Below are 10,228 nucleotides of genomic sequence, written 5' to 3'. Positions count from 1 at the left end.
GTCACACAAGTCTCCCTCCAAAGTTTCTTTTCTGAACAACGGCTGCCGACATCGTAGCGGACGAAAGATTTTCCCGGGCTTATCGCAAACACGGAGAAATACGTGCCAGTTTCGCCCCATCAAGCTATCAGATCGCCCCACTGGAAGCACTACCGGAATCTCTAGGCTTGTGGCGAAGTTTCTGGCACCGCAACTCACATTGGCGATAGAATGAATAAGTCTACATCCATGATATCTGCGCCAATTCTCTTGGTGGTTCTCTTCTGCATTTCGTTTCGTGCAGACGGCGCATGCCAGGGGCGCCAGTCGTATGTCCTGTCTATTCAAACGAGCTTCACCCGAAGTACTCTCCCCACCGTTCCTGACAAGGCTCGCATTCCCCTTGTGATTGCCGTGGCCCACAGCTCGTCATTCAATCTATTTCTCAAGGGAGATAAGTTGACGGATGAAGTCGCTGAGGTTGCGGAGAAGGGGCGGGCGGAACTTCTTGCAACACGTTTGAATGCACTGAAGGAAAGCGGAGTCGTGTCTTCATTCTCAGTGGAAGAAGGTGTACCCATCGATGAGGTAACTAAACTGGAGCTAACTGTAGAGGACGAGGCATCTCTTGTAAGCATCATCGCGCCTCTCTCTCCCTCTCCAGCATGGTTTGCCGGACTATCAGGTCACGATCTTTGCAACGAAGGCGAATTTATTCCAGCAGATAGTCTAGAGCTTGTCAACTACAATGCCGGGCTCCAGCGGGGCACGGCGTTTGGGGCAAATGTAGATCCTTACCCAGAGGGAAAGACTATTGCAGTCGGTCCAGAGGAATCCTTGTCTGATTCCGTATTTGCCAGGCTATCTCTTGAAGAAGGCAGCCTCGGTGTGGACTGGTGGAAGATATTTTTGGGTGTTCTGGTAGCTGTTGCAGTTGCTATTGTTGTAACGGTATTCATCCTTCCCCGATGCCGCAGGAAGAAGACGACTGATATTCCACTTACCGCCCCAGACGGTGTGCAGTGGTAGGACTGCTTTGGAACAACTACACCGGCCGCAACCGCAACAGTCATTGTGACTGTTGACAAGGGCCGCGCTTATGATCGTAGAGCTCCCATTACTGCATTTAGAATGTTTGGCCTAAATCCTTACAGGAATGGCGTCCTCATATACCGCATCTGCAACATGCTGCCAGGACAAAGGCAGCTGTTCTTCAATTTGCGCCTTCACACCGATTTGTTAGCGCGATTCACGGGAGAACCGTGCATTCTGTATGTAGTACAGATATTTGTTACTTTAAGCAACGGCAGTATCCCTGCCCAAGCGATTTTCCCGACTGAAAAGCAAAAGCGCAACCTGCATTTCGAATGAGGTTCGCAACACAACTTTTGGATGACTTCGTGTTCACTTTATGGCCCAGGCGTTTCTCCAGGTGTATAAGCTGCTTAGATGAGAATTCCATCATACGTCCCTTTATACATCACCGACACGACGGTCATCAATGAGACTAGGCCACCCGAAGTGTAGCAACGGCGTGGCGTTACTGGACATCACTTTTGCTTCAATCTAAGGTTAATAATGTTGCGGGAAGGAACTTCTAATACGACGTAGCAACGTCCTAATGGTTCATTCGGCCAAAGACTCCGATTAATGTATTAGTCAGCCTATACCCCTTTCAAACATGATATCCCCGTACTAACGCTCGCTTGCACAAACTCAGTTGTATTCTCGCCAGAAACCATACTGCAAAATGCGAAGCACTTCTGCATTGAGACGATCTTGAAAGATATGAGCCCCAAATATTTTGTAGGAGAGATGGAAAGGAATCAGCAAAAGCCGAGCAACGGAAGGATGCACTGCTGATGTGAAAGTGGTTGCAACTAAGCCATTCACAACAATATCACCGTGGAATGTATGTGGGTTGTGCAAACCCTTTGACTTAATCCTTTGGACGGTTACCACAGTGACTGAATTCACTGTATCCTGACTTGCAGAGACACTGTCTCCCACACGCACACTTGATGCCGTTGCAACTTTTCCGTTTGCGTAGACAAGGTGTCCGGGAGAAACAGTCATACTGTTACTCTCCGTCTCGATCCGAATGAACTCATTAATCCGATCTCCATTGCGATGCGAAAAGAAGAAAACCTCGCTGTATTCACCGGTCGCACCAACCTTGACTTCATCTCCGATTTTCAGCTGGTCCATTTTGATCATCCTCCCATCGCGAAGCTCAACAACGGCATCAGAGGGGAAGCAGGCAGGCCCACTATCCTCTTCAGAAGGTACAGGTTCTGTGTCATCCGGATCTGCTTCATATGTCGCGTCGTTCGCACCGCCAAGTCATGATATCATTGCAGAGTGGGTATTGAGTGTGTGCGATGTCAGGGTTAGTAAAATATGAATTTGTTTGAGTCGAAGACTGTAGATGGGTCGGTAGAGAACCATCACAGATGAAAACATTTCTAGCAAGTGCCATGTGTGCCGGGCTGCGTGTTTCTGAGAGCGTACCTTCACTATTATCGCTTACTCCAGGCGAAGGCGTGCTGCTGCCCTGAGCCTCTTCTGCATTGGATCCAGGAGTTTGCTCTGATGGAAGTGCGTCGCTATCACCATCCTCCGTTGGAGTGGGTGGATTTTGAGAAGCCACTGCTGCTGAAAAGCGGTGGGCATATTTGAAGTAGTGGGGATGAGAAGATAATTCAATGAAAACATAAAACGATACAGAACGTAAGAGTAAAGAGAACTTGGTCAGATAGGGCCTCGCACCGCCATCGCACGGAGCAGTTCTTCACGTGCTTCGACGCAAGGGCAACTTCATGCCTCATGCAAGAGCATGTTTCAGTGATGCTTCTGTTACATAATGTGAGAATGACTTACTCGATGGCTCACTGGTTGGGGTCGGTTTGCTTGAAACAGGGCTGGGCGGCGGTGAATTTGATTCTGATGACCCGCAGGTTGGGACCTCGTCACCATCAAAATACGCAATTGTGTCCGAGGCCTCGGTTCCACCTCCCTGTACTGTTGTGCCACCTGCTACCCATATGGCTCCGTTGCAAGAAACTGCACCGGCACCATGACGCGGAGTTGGCATATCTTCACCCGGTTTGAATGATGACCCATCAAGGACATCTACCTCAACCCAAGCGCGATTTTCCCCCTCACCTCCGAGGATGAAAACGGTGTCGCCGAATGCTGTTGCAAAGGTTCCTCCTCTAGGCCTCGGAAAGTCCTCTCCGGTGGACCATTCTTGAGAGTCGAAGTCGAAGATATCAACCTTCTCCTCAACATCGTCGAAAAACTCAGGTTCTTTTCCCGTAGAATCACGTCCCGCAGCGACGTATAGCTTATTATTGAGAACGACGGCATGGAAATGGTCTCGAGCTGTTGTGGAGTGATATTTCCGAGTAACAAGAATTCGGGGAAGGAGAGAAGGAAAGAAAAAGAAGAAGAAAAGAAGTTATGTATAAGATATGTTAATGTTGATTTGTGTGGATTGTCCATGGGACTTGCGGGATGAGCATGAAAGGAGGAGTTCAAGTGGAACGTACGATTAGGGATAGGTGGCAGTGTGGACCATGTTCCCGTCTCCAAGTCAAGTTTATCAAACCAGTCAACGAGATTGGCACCTGCATTGTGACCACCTACATTACCAGACACGAGATAAACAGAACCATCAAGCAAGAAAGCGCCTCCCGCGCCGCGCGGCCTGTTGATGGGTGGACCAGAAGACCATTCATCTAAGTCTGGACAGTAGATGAGAATTTTGTCGACAGTCTCCTCTTTAGGAAATGGACCTGTCCATGCTCCTACAACCCAAGCACATTTGTCCGGGCCCTGAAAAGCTTGGAAATGGTGGATCTCCATGGGGGGAACCTTTCCGCTCGACCAAGACAATGTTTTTGTGTCCAGAATGGAGACGGGATCGACACCGCGCCCGCCTAGAAGGCAGAGCTTGCCATTTCCACACTGCGTGAAAGCTGCTTCCGGCCGTGGCACGTAGGCCTCCTTGACAGGAATCTGATTCCATGATGGGGCCGCAAAGACAGCAGGAATTAAGAGGATTGCCGCCACGGCGTTGATGAGAGGAACGAGAGTCATTGGGATGAAGGCAAAGCACGGCAATGCCAAGGATTGGCAAGTTGAGAGTTGCTGGTTGCAGTTTGGGGGACCAGAATTTGTCGGAAAGGTTGTCTGACCACCTGTTAGGGAGACGCGGGCCCTTTGATACCCGTCGCACACTGGTACTGTACCGTAGTGGTGTAGCGGTGCCGCAGCACATCTTCGACCGATGACGTCTTTTGGTTTTTGAAATCAATGCTGGTTCAGAATTGGTCAGCACGACGTGTAGACGGGCCCTGCTGCAACTCGGGGTTTGAAAGAGAAACTGTAAATACTGTACCTTGAAGGTACCCTTAAGGGTACTGTACTGTATTGCAGCAGCCCCTTCAACAACCCACCCTATTAATGTTAATACCCAGTACCCAACCGACAAAGCAACATCAGGCATGAGAGAGCGATGCTGGTGACGTCAATGTCTTCATCATTATGCTGTTCTATACACTGTGCAATTCGTAAGGGAGCTGTGCAATACAGTTGGACGGGGCTAAACGACACCTTTCGATACGCTTTAGAATCGGTTAGGCTACGGAACACTGTACGGGACACTGGAGCGTCTGGATGACATGAAGCCTCACGCTGTCTGAGGCACCCTTCATCATCGCCCCTTTGACATCTTACCTTGAGGGACATCTTACCTTGAGGGAGGAAGCGTTCTAGATGCGTTCTAGATGCCAATTGACTCATTCAGATTCGAAGTGTGCCCATTTAACTGTTCTGCGTCTCTTTCAAGTTTTGCAGTGCAAAGTGGCCATTTACGCCTCCGTATTTTTGTTCATGGCTGCCAAGTGGCAAGTGGTGAACATGTTCTAGACATACATCACAAGTGTATGTAAATCACACGTGTCCGTAATTCACAAGAAATGCTTCACACGTGTACAGAGTAAAGTCTCGATAAGCTGCGTACCGGATATGATGAACTGTCTCGGTACCGTGAACCGAAGGACTATGAGGGAGGCGCCACCCCGCTTTTTTGGCCCAGAATCGACGTTTTTGTATTTCTAAGGTGAACCAGACTCTATAGAACGAACTACGCGATACCATGAACATAAAAAATATGAAAAACCCAGAGTTCACTTTATCGAGGCCGAAATGCGCACTAGAAACGAACCATCAACGAATACAGAAGCTATCAATACGTCCTTGCTTCAGATTCATACGTTGAAGTCTCCGTACGCGGCTGAATGAAAAGAAAGGGAGGCTGAATCACAACGGGAAGAGCTCTGGATGTCCGATTGCGCCCGTCGACGTCGCCCGTTGATACACAGTGTCAGAGGAAGTGACGTTATGTGCCTTGCTGTACCTGTACAACGGCTACACGTGTACATGAGCAGTTCCGCCACTGTGAACTGGCCCGATAAGGCGAACTCAGTAGGTTGCTCGGAAGCGCCACATTTCGGTTCACCATATCGAGACTTTACTCTGTATGAAGGTTGTTTATTGACATGCATTATGTTTTTCACTTTAAATCCATACCTTGACCCCATCTGCAGGGAATCGCTTCTTTTCCACAATACTGTTTTCTGTACAGTATAAGTTTCGATACAAGGGTACCAACTCCCTTTTTGCTCGTAGACACTTTCCCACTACACTATCGATCCCCAGTTGCAGGTATGCACCAGAAGCGTCAGAGCGCTACGTCCCGGAACTGAGACTACTTGACGGCATCGATGCAGTTCACCCATTAGGACAACAAGTCAGAGAAATTTCTACCTACAGCGTATTTATTCCGTAACTGCTTGCTGTTGATGTTCATGATTCGAGCTAACGACTCGTAACGCCTCGCGGATGACGACACACGCCTGCTTGACTTCTTCTTTCGTAATCACCAGCGGAGGCGCCAGACGAATGATGTCTCCATGCGTTGGCTTTGCCAGGACCCCATTCTTGGCCATCTCAAGACAAACCTGCCATGCCGTCGACCCGTCCCCATACACATCCTTAATCTGAAGGGCATTCATCAGTCCTTTCCCTCGTACATCAGACAGGATTTTCCGCGTTGTGCGTCGATTCTGGAAGAGACCGTCACGGAGAGCATGCCCCATCTTCTCCGCATTTTCGCACAGACCCTCATTCTCAATCACATCCAACGCAGCCATTGCTACAGCGCATGCAAGAGGATTTCCACCATAAGTAGACCCATGTTCACCTGGTCCAATCAACGTCATCACCTCATCACTACCAAGTACTGCCGAAACCGGGAATACCCCACCGCTCAACGCTTTTCCCAAGACAACCATGTCAGGCTTCACGTTGTCATGGCCGCTACAAAGAAGTCGACCTGTCCGGCCAAGCCCTGTCTGTACCTCATCTACGATGAGCAGGACGCGGTTTTTCTCGCAAATCTCTTTCGCCTTTGCCAGGTAACCCTCCTGAGGAACTATAATACCAGCCTCGCCCTGTATGGGTTCCACCATAAATGCGCACACGTCGGGATGGGATGTTGCTTTTTCCAGCTCTTCGAGATTATCATAGTCCACGAGATCGAAGCCGGGAACAAAGGGTCCGAAACCGTTTCGGCAAACTGGGTCAGTGGAAGAAGAAATAGCCGCTACTGAACGCCCCCAAAAGTTGCCTCTCGCAAACACCACTCGAGCTCGACCATCAGCGATACGCTTGACTTCATATCCCCAGCGGCGAGCAAACTTAACGGCAGACTCGCATGCCTCGACACCAGAATTCATAGGCAAACAGCGATCAAACCCGAACGTGTTACACAGACGCTCTTCGAAATGGCCCAGTTGGTCATTATAAAATGCCCTGGAAGTAAGTGTTAGCTTCGCCGCCTGCGACGCCAGAGCGGCTAGAATGTGTGGGTGACAATGACCCTGGTTGACAGCCGAATAGGCAGCTAAGAAATCGAGGTACTCGCGACCTTCGACATCCCACACGCGAGTCCCTAACCCTCGAGATAGAACGACAGGTAGCGGATGATAGTTCCTGACACCATACTTGCTCTCAAGGTCTATCTTCTCCTGAGACAAAGCGGATAAGTGCGCAGTCTCACTGTGCTGAAAACGCTTTGACATGGTAGAGAGAGTTGGTGGGGTCATGGTGCGAAGGTTTGGAAGAGCGCGTGCATAGCCAAGAGCCCAGCTTTTGATACTGGCGTGCAACTTGGGCTGGGATAGCGTTTTGAGAAAGGCCATGAGTGGAAGATCTTGAAACGCAAACGAAGAGATGATACAGATAGAGGGATTGCAGATCTGGTGTGCTTGTGGTTCGGGGTCCTTTCCTTTACTTTTACCTTTCTGGTGCAAGCCGTTTTTGCGTAGGGCTATGTCAGGGCCTGTGTCTTCTAGGGTACAGTATGCGTGAGATCCCAAATCTTTGATGACCTGAAAAGCCGATTTTTTGGAAATGTGAGTCGTTGCGCTGCAAATCCACCAGAGCATAATCGGCATGTCAAATCACCAGAGCATGATCGACACGTTAAATCACCAGAGCATGATCGACATGTCAAATCACCAGAGAGATCAGCTCCACATTCATGTATCGTATTGCACAGGCTTGTACCGTAATCACTTCAGTTTGCCAAGAAACCTTTTTCTCTACACCGAATCCTTCTTTGTGCATGGGATTGGCAACAATCTCCCGAGAACAGAGTTGTGACGTTACACACATGGGAATGAAAAGACACATATTCACACGTCCGTTTTACGGACAGTGGACTACCTGTCATTCGATGCTAAATTAGTTTGGCATTGTTTACGAAGCTCACGCTCCACCCTGAAGATGGACATGCACATGCCCTCGGCGTGTACATTCCTAAGCCCGGTAGCCCCGCCCCACTCACTCCTATGTTGGTTGTGATCCGTTCGCAGCCAGAAACTTGGCATGCAATTTTTCTTGTCTGGTGCGTGCTTTTGCAAGAGATTTCAGTGCAGATTTGCTCAGCCCTTCGCCGTTAGCGTCCATTGTCGGCATTCCTTGCTCATCGAACGCCCTATACTTGCCAGCATATTCCTTACTCTCCTTGAACAACACCTCCGGCGACAGTCGGCCCTTTTCTAAATCTTCCCTAAGTTTCGCTTCTCTCGCCAACCTCTTCCTCTCTTTCTCTTCCCTCCTCGATGCCTCTGCTTCTCGTTTCCTTTGAATTTCCATAACTAGCGTTTCTGCCTCTTCCAATTTCCACATCGCCGGTTGATCCACCCCTCGATCTTCCAGCCGCACTCCAAGTTTCGGCAAGTCGTCGTCTCGCACGCTATCACTGAGTGACAAGATCTTTCGCATCCCAGCTGAATTCTCCTTCCTAGCTTCACTCCTTACCGTATCTCTAAATTGGCAAAACGCATCCAAAACGTTAGCCAGAGTGCTGTCGCTAGATTCGTCCTCGGCCTTGCTCCCGTACCGCAAATTACTGCTTGCTGCATTGTCATGTGACAACCCAAACACGCTCAACATCTTCGAGATATAACCTCCAATCCCTTCCAACAGAAGATTATTACTCTCGGTGCCTCTATGTGCCATGTATGCGTTTGTGGACCTTACCAGATTTTGGATTTCACGGAGCGCGCTCGGTGTGTCGAAGTTGTCGGCCAGGCTATTATGAATCGTTTCCTGGGCACGCTCTAGTTCTGTGCTAAGTTCTCTTTCCATGTCTAGTGGCCTCATCACCCTTGCAACAGGGTCCTTGCGTTCAACCTCGCGTATTGTTGCCTTCAAAGTACCGAAGAAGTCAATGAAGGTCCTATCTACACTGACGGCCTCCTCCATGGCGTGTTCAGCATAGATCATGGGGGCGTCGTAGCGATGGCATAGGAAGGCAAGGCGCATCTGGCGAGCGTTATATCGTTGCAAGCAATTACGAATGGTAATGAAGTTTTTCAACGACTTGGACATCTTTAGCCCCTCAATGTGTAAATGTCCGGCGTGAAGAAAGTAGTTGACCCAATTGTGCGAGCTGTGATACGCTTCCGCTTGAGCTACTTCGTTTGAGTGATGCGGAAAACGTAAATCGACACCTCCAGCGTGGATATCAATTATAGGTCCCAAGACGTTGGAGGCCATGGCTGAGCACTCGATGTGCCACCCCGGACGGCCTGGCCCCCAGGGCGATTCCCACGAGGGCTCACCCTTCTTGCTCTTCTTCCAAAGAACAAAGTCACCTGGAGCCTTCTTCTGAGATCTAATGCAGGCGTCTGCAGCTGTGAGTGCTCCCTCACCCTCTGCGATAAGCGATTGATTGCCGACTGAGCCAGGTTCAAGTTTTCCGTAGTTGTGTCCTGCATCAGTGAAGGCACCCGTGTCAAAGTAAACTGATCCTGCGCTTTCGTAGGCGAAGCCATTTTGGATGATTTGCCTAATGTAATCAATTACTTCGGGAATGTACTCAGAGACGCGTGTGAGAAAATCCGGTCGCTTGACGTTGAGGCTATCCATGTCCTCCATGAACTCGGTTTCAAATTCATGTGCTAATACTTCAAAAGATAGGTTGCGCTCGGTTGCTCTTTTGATAATCTTGTCATCAATGTCCGTGACATTCATTTGAACGACAAGGTCGTAACCAAAATAATCACTCAAGATACGTCGAACAACATCAAAGCGGACGTAATTGGAGGCATGCCCGACATGAGCAGAGTCATAAACAGTAGGGCCGCATATATACCAAGAGACCCGATTGCCGCCATCGCGTGGTACAAATGGCTCTTTCTGGCCAGTAAAACTGTTGAGAACTTTCAAGCGGCTCTTGGATGGGTCATCGGGCCCTTGCCATGGATAGTAGCCTTGCTGGTCGCCCATGTTTCGCAAGTGTGAAGAAGGCTGTGCAATGGAAATGAAAGGCGAGAGCCACGGAAATGAAAGGCGAGAGCCACTGGAGTTAGAATTAGTGCGTTTGAGTTCCTGGCGCAATAAGACGGTATTGCCACTGGGTACCTGTTGCTTTAAACGAGAGGGCGTGCTCGTCGTGGGGAAGGTCTACCAAAAATGATTGATGTCACCGTCCTGTCGGGAGCTGGTGCGAATCCAGGGACGAACCGAAGTATTTACACGGGTACACGGAACAGTTCAACCACGTGTAAAAGGCTGGCTGGCAACCTTCCCTTGCTCTACAGCACTGCACGTCTGTACTGTATCGCTCCGAAATTCGGTACAACGCAGCACATTCTCCTATGCTGTACACATA

The 10,228-nt window shown here is 49.5% G+C and overlaps 4 protein-coding genes; 1 reads left to right on the top strand and 3 right to left on the bottom strand.

Moving 5' to 3' along the window:
* Positions 1-210: 210 nt before the first annotated feature.
* On the top strand, positions 211-1,364 carry CHC_T00002895001 (hypothetical protein). XM_005714292.1 is given in 2 exon segments: positions 211-1,008; positions 1,009-1,364. 1 exon segment carries the CDS (start codon positions 211-213, stop codon positions 1,006-1,008), a length of 798 nt encoding a protein of 265 aa, XP_005714349.1. The 3' UTR covers positions 1,009-1,364.
* A 1-nt stretch (position 1,365) lies between these two features.
* On the bottom strand, positions 1,366-4,489 carry CHC_T00002894001 (hypothetical protein). XM_005714291.1 is given in 6 exon segments: positions 1,366-1,695; positions 1,696-2,288; positions 2,491-2,634; positions 2,860-3,363; positions 3,531-4,173; positions 4,322-4,489. 5 exon segments carry the CDS (start codon positions 4,487-4,489, stop codon positions 1,696-1,698), a joined length of 2,052 nt encoding a protein of 683 aa, XP_005714348.1. The 3' UTR covers positions 1,366-1,695.
* A 660-nt stretch (positions 4,490-5,149) lies between these two features.
* Positions 5,150-7,502, bottom strand: CHC_T00002893001 (hypothetical protein). XM_005714290.1 is given in 2 exon segments: positions 5,150-5,822; positions 5,823-7,502. The coding sequence occupies 1 exon segment, from the start codon at positions 7,500-7,502 to the stop codon at positions 5,823-5,825; it is 1,680 nt and encodes a 559-aa protein (XP_005714347.1). The 3' UTR covers positions 5,150-5,822.
* A 214-nt stretch (positions 7,503-7,716) lies between these two features.
* Positions 7,717-9,843, bottom strand: CHC_T00002892001 (hypothetical protein). XM_005714289.1 is given in 2 exon segments: positions 7,717-7,896; positions 7,897-9,843. 1 exon segment carries the CDS (start codon positions 9,841-9,843, stop codon positions 7,897-7,899), a length of 1,947 nt encoding a protein of 648 aa, XP_005714346.1. The 3' UTR covers positions 7,717-7,896.
* Between the last annotated feature and the right edge of the window lie 385 nt (positions 9,844-10,228).

This window comes from Chondrus crispus, genomic scaffold (genome assembly GCF_000350225.1).
Source record: "Chondrus crispus Stackhouse genomic scaffold, scaffold_16, whole genome shotgun sequence".
Lineage (NCBI taxonomy): Eukaryota > Rhodophyta > Florideophyceae > Gigartinales > Gigartinaceae > Chondrus > Chondrus crispus.
Note: the sequence above shows the minus strand (reverse complement) of the source record. Positions and strands in the feature narration are given on the sequence as shown.

Excerpts from the sequence above, each read along its gene's own strand:
- CHC_T00002895001 (XM_005714292.1), top strand. The coding sequence starts at position 211 with ATGAATAAGTCTACATCCATGATATCTGCGCCAATTCTCTTGGTGGTT.
- CHC_T00002894001 (XM_005714291.1), bottom strand. The coding sequence starts at position 4,489 with ATGCCTGATGTTGCTTTGTCGGTTGGGTACTGGGTATTAACATTAATA. Across the intron at positions 4,174-4,321 it reads GCAGGGCCCGTCTACACGTC|ACAACCTTTCCGACAAATTC; the intron begins GTGCTGACCAAT and ends ACAGGTGGTCAG. Across the intron at positions 3,364-3,530 it reads ACTGCCACCTATCCCTAATC|CTCGAGACCATTTCCATGCC; the intron begins GTACGTTCCACT and ends ACTCCACAACAG.
- CHC_T00002892001 (XM_005714289.1), bottom strand. The coding sequence starts at position 9,843 with ATGGGCGACCAGCAAGGCTACTATCCATGGCAAGGGCCCGATGACCCA.
- CHC_T00002893001 (XM_005714290.1), bottom strand. The coding sequence starts at position 7,502 with ATGCCGATTATGCTCTGGTGGATTTGCAGCGCAACGACTCACATTTCC.